The sequence below is a fragment of the Neovison vison genome, chromosome 7 (genome assembly GCF_020171115.1).
Source record: "Neovison vison isolate M4711 chromosome 7, ASM_NN_V1, whole genome shotgun sequence".
Classification (NCBI taxonomy): domain Eukaryota; kingdom Metazoa; phylum Chordata; class Mammalia; order Carnivora; family Mustelidae; genus Neogale; species Neogale vison.
Window position 1 is genome coordinate 96,103,742 of NC_058097.1, and position 15,948 is coordinate 96,119,689.

The 15,948-nt window shown below is 41.0% G+C and overlaps 2 protein-coding genes across 11 annotated transcripts in view; one reads left to right on the forward strand and one right to left on the reverse strand.

Annotated features, from left to right (window-relative positions):
* Positions 1 to 8,639, reverse strand: part of ATM (ATM serine/threonine kinase) — a 120,716-nt gene extending 112,077 nt beyond the window's left edge. For 4 of the 7 annotated variants that reach the window (XM_044257707.1, XM_044257703.1, XM_044257708.1 and 1 more), the window contains exons 1-6: positions 8,190 to 8,466; positions 7,906 to 8,084; positions 6,501 to 6,611; positions 4,266 to 4,363; positions 4,071 to 4,183; positions 2,466 to 2,611 (exon numbers count right to left, since the gene is read on the reverse strand). In XM_044257707.1, coding sequence (XP_044113642.1) covers positions 2,466 to 2,611; positions 4,071 to 4,183; positions 4,266 to 4,337 — 331 coding nt within the window. In that variant the 5' untranslated portion in view covers positions 4,338 to 4,363; positions 6,501 to 6,611; positions 7,906 to 8,084; positions 8,190 to 8,466. Of the gene's footprint in view, positions 1 to 2,465; positions 2,612 to 4,070; positions 4,184 to 4,265; positions 4,364 to 6,500; positions 6,612 to 7,905; positions 8,085 to 8,189; positions 8,467 to 8,495 lie in introns of those variants that run through there. The other 3 variants (XM_044257704.1, XM_044257705.1, XM_044257706.1) reach the window with 3 other exon arrangements.
* Positions 8,640 to 8,890: 251 nt separating this feature from the next.
* Positions 8,891 to 15,948, forward strand: part of LOC122912228 (protein NPAT) — a 51,792-nt gene continuing 44,734 nt past the window's right edge. For all 4 annotated transcript variants that reach the window (XM_044257711.1, XM_044257713.1, XM_044257712.1 and 1 more), the window contains exon 1: positions 8,891 to 9,047. In XM_044257711.1, coding sequence (XP_044113646.1) covers positions 9,011 to 9,047 — 37 coding nt within the window. In that variant the 5' untranslated portion in view covers positions 8,891 to 9,010. The remainder of the gene's footprint in view (positions 9,048 to 15,948) is intronic.

Genomic DNA, 15,948 nt, shown 5'->3' on the forward strand with positions numbered 1-15,948 from the left:
TGGGGTCCTGCTCAGCAGGGAGTCTGCTTGACCCTCTCCCTTTGCCCCCAACCTATGCACTCTTTCTCTCAAATAAATAAATAATCTTTAAAAAAAAAAAAAAAGATTGTAAGGAGAATATTGGGCTTTGAAAACCAAGTTACTTTCATATTGTACAAAAGCATTTGTGGCATATAAATATGTAAGGCTCTAATATTTTCAGTTTTATTTATTAGAGGTCCTAAAATTAAGAGTCCTAAATATTAGAGATCCTAAAATTAAGATTTTATTTATTTATTTGACAGACAGAGAGAGATCACAAGTAGGCAGAGAGGGAGGGGGAAGCAGGCTCCCAGGTGAGCAGAGAGCCCAATGCGGGGCTTGATCCCAGGACCCTGAGATCACGACCTGAGCCCAAGGCAGAGGCTTAACCCACTGAGCCACCCAAGCCCCCTGGCCTCCCAAAATTTCAGTATTAATGGGCATATTTTTGAATGCAACAAAATGACATTTAAAAACTGTTTTTTATTTTCAGCAAATCACATCGATGTCACAGCTAATATTTTACCATATTTCAATATTAACAATCTTTTTTTTTTTTAAGATTTTTATTTATTTATTTATTTGACAGAGAGAGAGAGATCACAAGTAGGCAGAGAGGCAGGCAGAAAGAGAAAGAGAGAGAGAGGGAAGCAGACTCTCTGCTGAGCAGAGAGCCCGATGTGGGACTTGATCCCAAGACCCTGAGATCATGACCTGAGCCGAAGGCAGCGGCTAAACCCACTGAGCCACCCAGGTGCCCTCAATATTAACAATCTTAAAATGGCATATAACTTTTTTGTTATGAGCTATGAACAGACCACAAGTCAAATATATATCTGATTAGATTCTAATTTAGCACTTTCTTATGAGGAGTTTAGCATTTTCTTATCAAACTACAGTAAATAAGTACTGACAAAACTGTTTATCATTTTTACTTGGTTTATACCACACTCTCAGGCACTGCACCAGTGACGAAATGCATGATCACAAGTTCCTCTACTGTGACACCCTGCGGCCCCCTCCCTCTTACAGTCCTGTAACCATCTCTTAACTGTAACATCTACTAAAATGATAACATCCCTAAGGAATTACTTAATCTCTATATGGCAACACAGCCCGGTAACTGTCCTAAATAATATTTGCTTAGTAAACATTTATTAACTGCATAAATTCATGTCATGATGAAATCATATTTCCCTGGGGCCTTAATCTCAACAAATTTCCTTCCTCCACCAAATTTGAGAAAGGTTTCAAGAATTACACTGAAGTTCTTTTTCTGAGGAAACCCACCTCCAAAGGACAACTAAGTTGACTAAGGAGAATTTAAAGACCCTCATAAAACTTCGCATTTTACCAAGCTGGGCTTTCTATCCTCCACGCCCCAACCACATGACGTGCAGAGCAGACAATCAACTACATAAAAGAATGAATGAATGACAGGTGCTTATTGCTCCCTTCCCTACTCTCATTTTCGAATCTCTGCCTCATTCATAAGAACTTGAATACCAACGCTAAGTCTGGACATGTGTTTCAATTCCCATCAACTCCCCAACTCTTTGAAAAACACAAAGTGAGAAGACATAACAGTAATGCTCTGGTTTTGTTCGGAGAATAAAGATGCTTAACTTAAAGTCAAACTAGAAAAAAAAGGAAGCCTCAAATAAAAACACAAACTTTCAACCATTTAAATAATCTTACTGATAATTTCATCTACTTATTCCTGTAACCCAACACAGTGATACTTTCACACATTTTCCAAGTGTATTTTCCAATACTGTTAAATCTTAAAAAAAAAAAAAAAAGCTAATGTAATCTCAAAATGAATTAGTAAAAGTACAGAATAAAAGATATACACCTGCACCAATAAGAATATGGCTATGATTAAGTCCTACACTTTGAGATATAATTAAACTGAAGAAAATTCAGAAGCGAGTGACACAAAAACTAGGGTCAAATGAGCTGAATAAAGTACTCTGTTTAGGTTAGAGACAACGACTCAAAGGAAATGTCAAAGCTAACTTCGGGTATCTCAAAAGATATCATTCTGAAAAAATTTATCAGGATTTTTCTATATTATCTCAAAAGGGAGAAGCAGTAACAAAGGGAGACAGGTTTCACCACTAATTAAGGCTATTCAAAGATAGGGAAAAAAAGCTTAAAAGGTATGTCCCATCACTAGGGCTACCTAAGTGCTAGGAACAAATAGAGGGGATCCAAGAAGAATGGGCAGTTAGAATACTAATTTTTAATCCTTCCAACGTGGAGACTATCACTCTATGCTTGGATAAATTCCTCCAAATATTTGAACCGATCATATATTAAAAACCATTACGTGTACCCCAAATTAGAGTTAGCACTAAACGTTTACTGCTCCATATTCCGACCAAAATGATGCAAGTTTTCACCTTTGAAACCAGCTATTTATAATAAATAACAGCACTTACTTTTATTTGCACATTTGATGAAGTATTTGACCAAACTACTGATTTCTTGCATCTTTTTCTGCCTAGTGGCTTGTGTTGAGGCTGATACACTTGGTTTTGCTGTTCTCAGACATTCTGTTTCTTTCTGAACATATTTCTGTAAAAATCTCCAGGAAAACAAAGTGAAATTTCAGAATTATTAAATTCAGAATTCAGAATTATTAAATGCCTGAATTATTACAACAGTGTGAAAAATCCTTTACGCCATCACAAAGAGAATCTCTGAAGCCACCACATGGCCATCAGTGTACCAGCGAAAAAAAATAATTTTCTCTTTCAAGGCACAATACCAGTTTAAAGTGTATTCCACAAAGTTCTAAACTGCAACCTCCATGATTTTCTGTTGCTTTACTACTTGTTTTTTCACTTTATTATTAAAAGCTTACAATGCTACTGAGCTCTCCTTTCTCTCTTGTTATTTTGTACACAACCCAAACCTTTCCCAGGTAGGTGGCAATGTTTCTACCTTTTGAATGAAGTCTGCCTAGAAGATATTCATGATTTGTTGGAAGTGCCAGGTGCCTATTGGACCTACCTGATTTTCTTATGCAAAATAATACTCATCTTTAGGTAGGAACCATTTTTGTGGTATTTGAAATGAACTAAGTAACCAGAGAAAAGAAACATGCATTTTTTTTTATGTTATCTGCACTGAAATCTGTAAGTCCAGCCAATACCAAGTAAGTGGTAAAAACAAAAGTTCTAAACACTTAAGAACAAATAAATAAACTTTCCCCTTGGCTGAAAATGTTATTTCGAGCTTCCCACTATTCTACATTAGTTTAAAATATTTTATTCATTTTTCCCAAGTTTTACAACCTATTCCTAGTTACAAACGGAGTTCAGAGTTCAAAATTATGTCTCAGTGTAAAAAGGCATCAATTCTATTTGGCACCCCAGTCCAGCAATCAATTGTCTTTCCAAAGCCAGATGTTTTTAACTGCATTCCTACAGAAATTATTCTGTAATTGTTTTCTTAATTACAATTTAATATGTAGCAATTATTCAGAGGAATATTTAAAGGTGTAAAAGTAATAATAAAGCACTTATAACTTAATTTATTCTCCAATTTGAAATAAAGTCTTCTTCTAAAATAAAGTCTTGAATGAACTAATAAGAAAGGAATCCTCTTTAATCTTGAGTGAGATCTAAAAAGTTTCATTGAACAAGTGTCTTAAAAACTAACTTTTTCTATAGGAACATCCTTTAAAAATCATGTTTCAGACAAATATTAAGCACCAACTTTACATGCAAGGCATAACAGTATACAGAAAGCGAAGGTAAGTAAGATCTACATACACAAAAATATCACAACAAATAAGAATGAAAGAGGGGCGCCTAGGTGGCTCAGTGGGTTAAAGCCTCTGCCTTCAGCTCAGGTCATGATCCTGGGGTCCTGGGATCGAGCCCCACATCCGACTCTCTGCTCACCAGGGAGCCTGCTTCCCCTTCTCTCTCTGCCTGCCCCTCTGCCTACTTGTGATCTCTGTCAAATAAATAAAATCTTAAAAGAAAAAAAAAATGAAGGAGGAAAATAAAGACAGTAAAAAAAATGGAATGGAGTACCGAAAAACAGCATCCCAATTCAAGTATTTGCTTTGTTTGGAATCTGAATGTCGATCTAAATGTTGAACAGTTTCAGGATCCCGAATCAGGCGCTTAAATTTCTCAACTTCTTTCTGAAAATGAAAAAGAACACAGTAATTGGTTGCCAATCACACACTAACTTCAAGAAAAGATTAAGTTTCAGTAATTTACTACCCTTCGTTCTGTAGCTCTATCATGTTCTAGTTGACGGCAGCAAATAAGCAGATCATTAAGTGCTAAACTCATGGTTCAGAATTTCAGAAAGCACATCACTGTAAAAAAAAAAAAAAACACGTAAATGCAAAATTATTTCAGATTGTGGTATTAACTGTCAGATCAGACTGTACAATTACATGCATACTGTAACCATAAAATTATTTTTCTTAATGTTTCCACATTCAAATGAGATTTTCTTAGAGTATATCAAAACAAAGCTTCAACATGCAAATGGGTACTAGTTTACAATAGCAGGATAAAAACGGGAAACACATAAATTTACTGTTCTGAGATCTTTTCTAAGAAACATGATAATTTAATTAAAATGTAGAAGACCAACAGAAGACAGCCTGGTCAAGAATAAGGAAAAGAGGGGCACCTGGGTGGCTCAGTCATTAAGCCTCTGCCTTCCGCTCAGGTCATGGTCCCAGGGTCCTAAGATGAAGCCCGACATTGGGCTCCCTACTCAGCCAGAAGCCTGCTTCTCCCTCTCCCTCTGCTGCTCCCACTGCTTGTGTTCCCTCTCTGTCTCTCTCACTCTCACTCTGTCAAATAAATAAGTAAAAACTTAAAAAAAAAAAGGAGTAAGGAAAAGAAAGGGATGCCTGGGGGTCTCAGTCAGCTAAGTACGGCTGACTCTTGTTTTCAGCTCAGGCATGAACTAGAGGTGGTGAGACCAAGCCTCTGCGATGACTGGCTCAGGGCTCAGCATAGAGTCTATTTCTGATTCTATCTATCTCCTTCCTTCTCCCCACTCCCCACTCAGAATGCATGCACACTCTCTCTAAAATAAATTCAAAAATCTGGGGCACCTCAGTGGCTCATTAGGTTAAAGCCTCTGCCTTAGGCTTAGGTCATGATCCCAGGGTCGTGGGATTGAGCCCCATGTCGGGCTCTCTGCTCAGCGGGGAGCCTGCTTCCTCCAATCTCTCTCTCTCCGCCTGCCTCTCCTGCCTCTCTGCCTACTTGTGATCTCTGTCTGTCAAATAAATAAATAAATAAATAAATCTTTTAAAAAAATAAAATAAATTCAAAAATTTAAAAAGAAAAAAAGGAAAAGGGGATTTAAGGATTTAACAGCTGACTGACCTGTTCTTAAGGATGACCAGCTGATTTAAGGATTGACCAGCTGCACTATTTAACTCTTAACTATTTAACTCTTACATGGAGTAACAAAATACATCATTTACTAAGCCAAAAGCTGGAATTGCTTATGCTCTGGAACTGCTATGCAGGAGGTTATCAGAGCTAGTAAGCCTTCCCTAGCACTAAGTCTCAGCTGGCTTTACGGTTCTCGTTTAAAACAAAAATTCAAGTGCAATTATGCTGCTGTTTCAAAAGGGAATTAAATACTATAGTGCCAAAAATCAACTACACTTTACTATACCTTAATGCCATTGCTGTAGCCTACCTCCTTTTAGGTTTCTGACATAATCAAAACTTCGTTTGATAACCTTTCAAAAAAAGACCTAAGAAAGGCATTTTGTGTCATCATTTCTGACTCTTCTTACAAGAAAGCTTTGTTTTTGTTAAACTACAAGTGTTTACAAACAAACAAAAAACTTTTTTTGTCCTTGACATATCTCAAGAGGAAAAAGAAGGGGAGTCCTTCCCCCATCCGTTCATATAAACTCCACACATTCTTTAAAGACCAAGTATGTTTCTTTGCTGTTGTTCAATTCAGTCTTAAAATTGGAACTGAAAGACCATGTCCAATCTTCTTACAAAGGAAGAAATCCCTCCTATAAAAGTATTTAAACACTCTCCTTAACTCTGAGAGCACACTACCTAAGAAGCCAACCTATTTCGTTGGTAGGTAGCTCTAATTTGCTTCTTCATTTTTACTCATTGGCGGTTGTGACTCTTTTATCCCGTTACAACCTCCCTAACTCTGCTGTAGATTAAAGGTTGTTATTTACCCAAGAGTTTGCCATGTGATTGTAAACTTCTTGAGAAAAAGGATTATTATTTTTATTTTCCATTCCTTCTTATTTAGGACTCTTTCCCCTTCATACTCAATCATGGTTTAAAACCCTCTTGATTGAGTCAGTAAGGAAAATAAAACTAGGATCATAACCAACAAAAACACCTTAACAAGATCCATACCCAAAAAACCATAAACATAGGCATGTTTATTCCGAAGTATACTGAAGATGTTATTTATCATATAATAAAAAATGCAAGCTTACTGACCATGTGACACTTCCAGGAAGATGAAGCCCTCAATTTTTTTTTTTTTTAAGCTGTGGTTTTTTTATTCTTCTCCTTTTGTGCTCCTCTCTTCTGTTTCTCAAAGATTGATTACTTTGAAGAAAACAAAAACAGCTCAGTCAGGAAACGTTCTTTCACGGATCCATGCAACAATATTTACAGGGCCACTACCTGTTTGAGGTACTATGTTAGGGGTAGCCAGACACAATGAATTAAACAGACACAAATCCTTCCCTTGTGGAGTCGTAACTGGTGGGGGGAGAGTGACAATAAACAAGTACAGTGAAAAATCAATGCCTAATTCCAAAATATGATATAGGACTCAAAAGAGGAAAATATACACCAACAATGGAGAGGATCACTTCTGATAAGCTTCCAGGGAACATCTCAACAGAGGTTACAACAAAGCCAGGACCCGAACTGGTGCCAATCACAGAAAAAGGGAAGAGAACCAATATTTCAGGGAAGGAGACTAGTACCTGCAAATGGTCCTAAGATGAAAAAGTGCATGGTGTGTTGGAGGAATTGAAAGAAAACCGAAGGAATTGAAGAATAGTCAGCTAGAGTAAGAGAGTCAACAGATACGGTTGAACTCAATACATTAACCCAGAATTAAGCCCCTCTACCAACATGCTCCTCAAACCATACATACTTCCTGAACAACAGTCTCTGAAGTGGCAAGTCCGAGCTTCCTTTTTAGATCTCAATCAAGCAGATTCCTTTGCAGAATCTGACAAGGATGCCTACATCACATCTTCCTGTATGGAATTCTGCCTGTGGCATGCCATTCTCTTCTGGTGTTAATAGGGTGGATCTCTTGTTAGACTGTGCTGGTTCAAATCCTGCCCCTGCCCCTGACAGGTTGTATAACCTTGGACACAGTAGCTAATCTCTCTAAAGCTTAATCTGTCACCGATAAAACGAAAAACAATACTACCTCCCTCAAAGTGAAAGATTCACATACGGATTTAACAGTGCCTGGAACACAACAAATGCTCAATAAATATCACAGATTCTTCCCTTCCCCTGTTTCCTAAGTCTCTCTTCAGATGGTTCCTCTTCCATTCACACCTGCAAGACTATCTCTACCTCCCCACTTCCCACCCGAGGTTCTCCCAGTGTGATCTCATCCATCCCTAAGACCTCAACATGCTGAAAATGCCCGCATCTATTTCATTCAACGCCAGACCTCACTCCTGAGCTTCTGACACCTCTGACGCTTTGTGTTTTTACATACAATTCCCGGTCTGGCGGGCTCCCACCATCCTCCTCCGGGGGCAACTGAACAACTCGAGGTCTCCTCGCAGAACCTCGTTAGCTCCTCTACGATCACGGTTCCCCCTCAATGATCACCCTGAGCTCTAAGAGTCCCTTTACTTCTCGGTACCTGATAAAAACAGTAGCGAACACTCTTGAGGGCTCACCACCGGCAAGGATTATCACATGGGAGACAGGACAGCGCGGTCACCCACATGTCTGCCAAAACTCCCAGACCAGCAACGAAATTCTTGAGTCCGTGCTCTCGTCACTCTAGTTTAAGCCTCAGCAGATGCTCGCGGTTTAAAACTAATCAAGAAAAGGGGGGAAAACATTGTTAGTCAAGACCTCTAGCTACACCTGGACCGTACGGCGGCGGAGGAAAGGGGACGGGCAGGAGCGTGCGACCAGCACCTGGAGGAAGGTTCGAGGCTAAATCCGCGAGGGCCTCGGAGATAGAGTGGGAGAGAGTGCAGCGAGCAGGGAAGGTCCGCCCCAGAGCAGCGGGTGAGACCGGCCGTCGGGGGCCTGCACAGAGGGGCTCGTACACCCCAGCAGTCCCCGACGCAGAAGCCGCTGCCCGCTCTTCACGCTCCCCCTAACGGTGCAGTCGCACCGCCAAAGTGGGATTTCCGACAGCAGCAGCAGCTGCAGCCTCGGTCCCGGCTCCACTCGCCTCCCCAAACCAGCCCCTGCGGCTCCAGCCAGGTGGACACCCACTATTCCCGCTTCCGGTTCAAACGCAGCGTGGACACGCAGCCTGGGTCTCCCGAGGAAATAGTCGGGGTCAACCGGGGGCGGGTACCATCTGCTCATGCGCGCCGAGCCCCGCACGCTTTGCGCTTCCAGCGCTGGCTCGCCTCAAAACACTCCGCTCGTCTGAACAAACGCGCGTGCGCGTTGCCCGCCAATGGTGTGCGACCTTGCGCTCGCCGCCCGCCCCCTGGCTCCGGCAGCGGCACCTGCATCCCACCTCCTCGCCGCCTTCAGCCCCACCCCTCCGAATAGGAGGACGGAAGTGACGACAGATCCGACGGGAACCGAGGCGGGTTTTATTTCGGCGCCTTTCTTTCTCCGGCGGAAGCGATTGGCGGACGCGAGGCGAAAGAGGCGGGACAAATTGCCGCGGGTTCAGTGCCGCCACTGGAACCGGGAGATGCGGCGCAGGAGCTGTCGCTGTGTTGGCTTTTACCTGAATCTTGTCTCCTGTGGCGGTTCCTGCTGCGGCTTCGGTCATGTTGTTACCCTCGGACATAGCGCGGCTGGTACTGGGTAAGCGCGGTCTGGGAGGGACGGGTAGTGGACCCGGCTGAGCGGGACGGAGCGACCTCTGGGGCCAAAGGTTCTCCCTAGGGTGGGGAAGCTGTGGGGCTCTGCCTCCCCGCCTGCAGGTCGAGACCTGCGGCGGTTCCCCTTGAGCCGGGCGCTCGGGTAGCGTAAGCCTCTTTGTGTGCGGCTGCTGCGCTCCCCGGGGGCTGCGTGGCGAGGGGAGGGCCGGGGAGAAGCGCGGGGCGGAACACCTGAGGCCCGGAGTTCGGAGGGGGAGCCAGGCCTGCACGCCTCGTTGGGACCCCCGGAAGGAGACTTGTCAGAGCTGGGACCCGATTAGGGAACACGAGGGTGTCCCCGAGCCAGCCGGTCTCGTCGAGAGATCTTCGCGATGTCCTTCTCGCCCCTCCAACGGCGAATTTGGGGGCGAGCGGGGGTGATCTTCCCCGGCCATTCCTCGCTCTCCCTCCCCGCAGTGAGGGATCCAGCGTAGGGCGTCTGAAATGCCAGCGGCATGTTGTAAAACAGCAATTCCTCGTCTTCCTCCGGCCAGAAATTTCACGGAGGAAAATGCCTTCCAGTTGAAAGTGGGCTAGTGCTCCTGGTTCGTTTTTCCTCCATTTGAGGACGGTTGGTGTTAATGGTGTCGGGGCTTATTGTCTGTGTGTGTGTGGAAACGGGTTGTGTGTCCCCGGGAAAAATCCAGAGGGTCGCGCTGCTGGGAGCAAGAGCCCTGGGAAGCTCAGAGCCCGAGCCAGCAACCGTTTGCAGACCTCGTACGCGACAGCCCTGAAAGTAAACGGTAAACCTCTCTGATGAAACTTCCCCGTAGTGTCCGCAGTAATTACTGTCGTTACCCTATTGTTAGAAAAATCCCGTTTGTCTTAATTTTTTAAATACTCAGAGCTGTCCGGAAAACTGGCTTTTGGTGAGCACATTTTGCAGGAAACAGGAGCGGGTAACGGTTGTATGGCCCCGTTTGGGGAGAAACTAATGACTTAGTTTTAATTAATAGTTTATTAATGTGTGGTTAATCATCTGCACGCTTTATCAGAACTGAATTATCAATAGTTAACCTCCATCTGTCTCTGTGAGAAAAAGCTGGCTGTCTTGTTATTGTTACGTTTACTAGGATTATATGGAAACCAATTTAAAGTAGATTTTCACACTGTTCAAGGTAACATTGGCGTTTCCTCCAGGCATATAGTTTAAGGATTTTTGAGTTTTAGCAATTTGGTAATCCACTCCAGTTTCAGTAATGATAGTCTTTAACAGGGTTTCTCACCCTAGTCCTATTGACATTTGGGGCCCGGTAAGTATTTATTGTGGGGAGCTTTCCTGGGCATTGTGAGATATTTAGCAGCATCCCTGATATCTATGGATTAAATGCCAGTAAGACCCACTCTCACCCCTGCCCACTTAGGACAGTATAAGAACTGTCTCCAGATAAATTGCCCCTATGTTTTCTGGAGGGAAAATCATCCCCAGTTAAGAACAACTGATCTTAAAGCAATATGGTTTTCTACGTGGAATAATTCACACCAAATTGTATTCTCCACAAACCAGCTGCTCTGCTTGACTCCTGCTTTTTTTAATGGATAAAGATTCCAAATTCATTTTCTTACCCTAAAAATTCTCTGTCATTCACATTCCATTTTAATTGCCACCAATCCTACTTAATATAGCCCCCCTTATCCCTTCTTTGGGTTCTGTCATGGCTTCTGATATAGTTTTGCTATTGATTTTGCTGTTAAAAAAAAATCTGCCTGAAGCATTCATACTACATGTATTCTACACTTGATCTTAGCCAAAAGGCCGTATTCTAAAGGAAAATACTGTGTAGTTATCAAAATTTCAAGTTGTGCAAAAGAATGTCTGATCCAAAAAAAGAATCTCCCCACACTCATTCTTCCTCAGTATTATGTGTTGAAGCTCATATCAGCACACAGATCTATAATTCCAAAACTAAGAGGCTTAAAATTGTAACAATTTCATTATTTTGTCATGATTCTTCTTTCAGTATCCCTCTCTGTCTTCACCTCTTTGTGTTGACTCCTTATAATGTTCTTTAAAGAAATATCTGGGTGCTTAGTATGGACACTGCTAAATGCTAAGAATAGAGAAGTAGTTCCTCTTAGAGTTCACATAATTAGGTTTCTTTACCCTCAGGCATGTTCTCCTCCCACACCCGCAAACCCCAGAATGCTTTACCTAGACCTCACCACACATTCTACCTAATGCTCCCAAGTCACCCTTTTACAAATCAGATTCTGCAACATACCATGCTGACTTGAACTTCACTACATGTAACCAGCCTTTGCTTCTCAGCTACATCCAGCCATTGTCTCTTCTGTAAATACTGTACAGGCCAAAATAAAAGTATTGCTTATTACACTTGGGACTCCACTTCGGTTTTCTCTGTATATTGTACAACGTGCTCCGTGCTCCGAGGAATTGATCCTGCCTGCTTCTCCTGCTTGATCTCAACTTTTCAGTGTCTGCCCCGTGCTCCAGGCATACTATTTGGAGTTTCTCCAGATAAAATCCACAGTCTCTGGAACCTTCTCTAGCAGGTGTATCCATTAGTGTCTCCTTAAGTGCTTCAACAGCATTGTACTTCACTTCTGTGAAACCCTCATCCTGTGCTATCATTGCTTGTTTACTTGTTTTTGTGAAATATACATGACATAAATATATGCAACATTTTAGCCATTTTTAAGTGTACAGTTCCGTGGTATTAAGTACATTCACATCTTTCTGTAACCATCATCATCATCTACCTATAGAATTTCATCTTCCCAAACTGAAACTTAACTTTTGACCTCAGTTTTCTTGATCTGCGATTAATAAGGCAGGCTTTGAAAATTCTTGGAAGCCCCCGAAACAGTAAAGGTTTATGTCAGTTGGGGCATTTTGATGAGTGAAGGGGCCAGAACATTTCTTGGATTTCTAAATAGGTTTGCTTTTTTCTGTGTGAGTCTGAACCCATTCAGGAAAACTGAAACCAATCTGAGTATTTAACATGGAGGGATATAATGAGGGAATGGGTTACACTGGTGATAGAAAAACTAAGAAGACAAGCAGCTTATGTGCGCCTGCTCAGAGAGTAACAACAGCAGGAAGCCACTGTGATAATCAGGAGGCCTAAGAGAAATGAAGCAGTCCAGAGGCTGGGTTCTTCCTCTGGAAGATGAAAGGTAAGTTTTTCTGGTGAGGGAACAGTAGTCACAAAGGAGACTCTACTAAGGCCAAGAGGGAATGGGGGGGAAACTACATGGCTTCTTTCAGCTGCCCTCCAGTCTCCCACCAGTGTTTCCCATTGTTGGAACACAGCCAGAAGCCAGCTGACGTGGAGCCTAGGAAACATTGCCTGAGTGGGGTCAGGTTTCCTATCACATAGCTCAGAGCAGGAGAGAGCGGGAAGAGATTTGAAGACAAACAGAATCAGAACTGACACACCTGAAAGGTCAAGAGCCACTGATCCTATTCACCTTTATGTATCTAAGATGTTATAAACATTTAGTAAGTATCTACAGAATTGCAGCTGTGATCATAACATTTCTTTTTTACCTACTGAATATGTCATTAGATTGTTACTGTTTTCTCTTATCCAGATTATTATTTTCTCATAAAAATATGTCATTGATGACATTTACAGCTTTTTTGGATCCTTACCCATTCTGTCTTATCAGTGGTATCTCCAGCTGTTCTCCATCACATATATTATGCTTTCTCCAAACAGTGCACATTCCCCAAACATGTATGCTTTTCATTGGCTTTTTTGGGATTCCCCAACCATCCTTTAAGACTCCCCTCTTCTTTATAACATTCCCAATTCCCCCCAAATTGGTAATACTTTCTCAAGCCCCTCTCCTCCCATAAAATAAGTCCTATTGTCTTACCACCTTTGCTTTTATTACAGTTACTTGCATATGTATCTTCTGGGTCCATTTAGGTAACTTCTTTATAGAAAGAAACTTTGTTATTTGTGGATCTAGTAATATAAGGCACTGCAGGTTTAGTCTTCCTAAGAATTGCTTGCATTTTTAAATAATCAAAATCTTCTGTGAAATTATAACATGTAAAGGAGGTATTTTCAGGTAGGGGAATTTGATATCTCTTGCTTTCTTCATCAGTCACCTCTCTAGGTTTTCCTATCCATAAAAAGGAAGAAGAGAAGGCAGACTCTTGGCATCTCAGTTTCTAAAATTTGAATAGTCTAGATGTAGTTGTATCTTTCCTTCTCTTTTCCAGTTATATTTCCCCTTCAGTCTATTTAACTTGCTATTCATTTCTACCTCCACTGAAAAGCAGGCAGAGGACAATATTAAGAAAAAAGGAAACTCAGGCATGCTTTCTTACCTATTTGTACATCTTACTAAGTTTACACAAAGGATAGTTATTTTATTCTAAAGGTGTTTTTAGGAGAAAAAAAAAGATCACTGACGTTAATTGAGGAGTAATTATTTGTATTCTAGTAAGAGATCATTGTTCCCTCTTTTGTATTTTCATAGTAACATTTGAGGTTTTGGAATAATTTAGACCTAAAACTTTCCCGTGTTATTATGATAGAGAATTGATTACAATCAAGTATTTAACAATGATAAGTAAGATTTTTACAAGTAAATAAGTGGTATATATAGTTAATATTGAAGTACTCAATAATTTACAGCGTTGTTTTGGAACTTGTAAGACAAAAGTAAAACAAATTACATCAAGTCTAATCTAAAATAGGAACTCTAGGGGTATTTGGGTGGTTCAGTCAGTTAAGCATCTGACTTTTGATCTCAGCTCAGGTCCTGATCTCGGAGTTGTGAGTTCGAGCTGCACATTGGGCTCCATGTTGGGCACAGAGTGTACTTAAGAAATAAATTATAAAAAAGAGGTTGTCCCTATTTGGGACAGTCATTTACACATCTGACTCTTGGTTTTGGCCCAGGTCATGATTTCTGGGTCAAGAGATCAAGCCCCATGTGGAGCTCTACACAGACTTTTCTGGAGATTATATACCCCTCTCCCTCTGCCCCTGCCCTGACTCTGCTCTTGCGCGTTCAGATAAATAAATCTTTAAGAAATAATAAAATGGGAACTCTAGATTGCCCAAAATTATGCATGTTTTTGTTTTGTTTTTTAAAAATGTGTGTGTATATTTGTGTGTGTTAAAGAATTTATCTTTAAGTAATTTGTATGCCCAATGTGGGACTCCATCTTAAAACCCTCCAATCAAGAGTTTCATATTCTACCAACTGAGCCAGCCAGGTGCCCCTGAAGAATTGGGTTTTTTTTTTAATCTAAAGCGATCATCATCCTGGATGGTATTCTAATTCACCATCCAAATCAATTAGTCTAGAATAATTCACCCCACCTTCAGGACCACTTGGGCTGTGTAATTTCAGAATGCTGTGGGGATTTGGGGTTTTCTCCTTTTCATGTAACCACCTGTAGATCCTGGAAAAACCATTTAATGTCTTCTGTTTCCTCTTCTGCAAATTGAGAAAGCCCAAGGTCCATCTCAGATGTAAATTTTGTGATTCCTGAATAAATCTGCTTGCAGAGGCACTTGTTGATGTCTCTAGGAGGGCTCCCAGTGCCCTGTAGCCCAGCAAGAGAATGAAGCTCACCTACTGAAGGGCCACCTAATAACTTAATGGGCTTTGATGTGGGCGGCTAGGTTTTAATTTTCTCCTAGAGCACAGTCCCTGGGGGTAAAGCGTACTTTATATATAACAATCATATGAGCAATTTGGATTGCTAGAGGGTATCTCATTTAGAAATCAGGTTTAAGGCATGTTCCTCTGATTCTTTTTACTATCAGAACAGAATAAAAGCCCTGAAAGTAATGTTTATACTTGGGGTTTAATCTGTTGCAGAGTCAGAAGTATCTAAGAATTAAGCATCTGTAAATATTTAAAACCGTGAACTCACAAATACTAATTCTAATAATCTCTGTTAAGTTTGAGTAGAAGCCAGAAGGAACTAGCAAAGTCCCTAGGAACACTTTGAATATAAACTTAATCCTATGGTCACGTCTAATAGAAGAGTTGGGGGAAATGCGTAAGTTGACTGACTATACAAGTACATCATCAGCTCTGCCCTTGGAAAATGGATCACGTGGAGAATGCTGAAGTCTCTTTTTCCTCTCATAACGTGATGCTGCAGAATAAAATAAGCCATTCTGCCTGAATTTCCAGGATTTAGCTACCCATACTCCTGCACACATGCATCATAGCTTTACAAACTGCTCTTTCTGTGATTATAGACCAAAGATATTAAATCTTTTTTTCACTTCTTTCTTAATCTTCTCTTAATCTACCCAGAAAAGTAGCAGTTGCTTGCTCTGATAAGATGGTGGAAACCAAGGTCCAAGAAGTTGCATATATGCTGTAAACTGCTTTTCCTTCAAATGCTGAGGAATACTGAAGGAAGACTGTCGTTGATCATTGATTTTTATTCATTTCATTTTTCCATTCATTTATTCTTTTGTCCATTCAGGAACTTGTTCTGTTTTTAACATACCCCACTCAAGGAAAGCTTCTTATTAAATCGATTTATCTCATCCACCCCTCTTTTTTTTTCTCTGTTTTATTGTATATATATATTTTATTCATGTATTTACCACTTGATGGATATTTGGTTTGGTTTGGGTTTTATATAACTTATATAAACTTATAAAATGTTTACAATCTTTCTTATAAGTTTTTGTGTGGACATGTTTCATTTGAGTAAATACTGAAGTAGGGTTGCTAAATTAGGTTTAAATCTACTATCTTGGGGTGCCTGTCTGGTTCAATTGGTAAAGTATGGGACTCATGATCTTGGGTTCATGAGTTCAGGCCCCTCGTTGGGCATAGGCTTAATTTTTTTAAAAAATGGGGGCGCCTGGGTGGCTCAGTGGGTTAAGCCA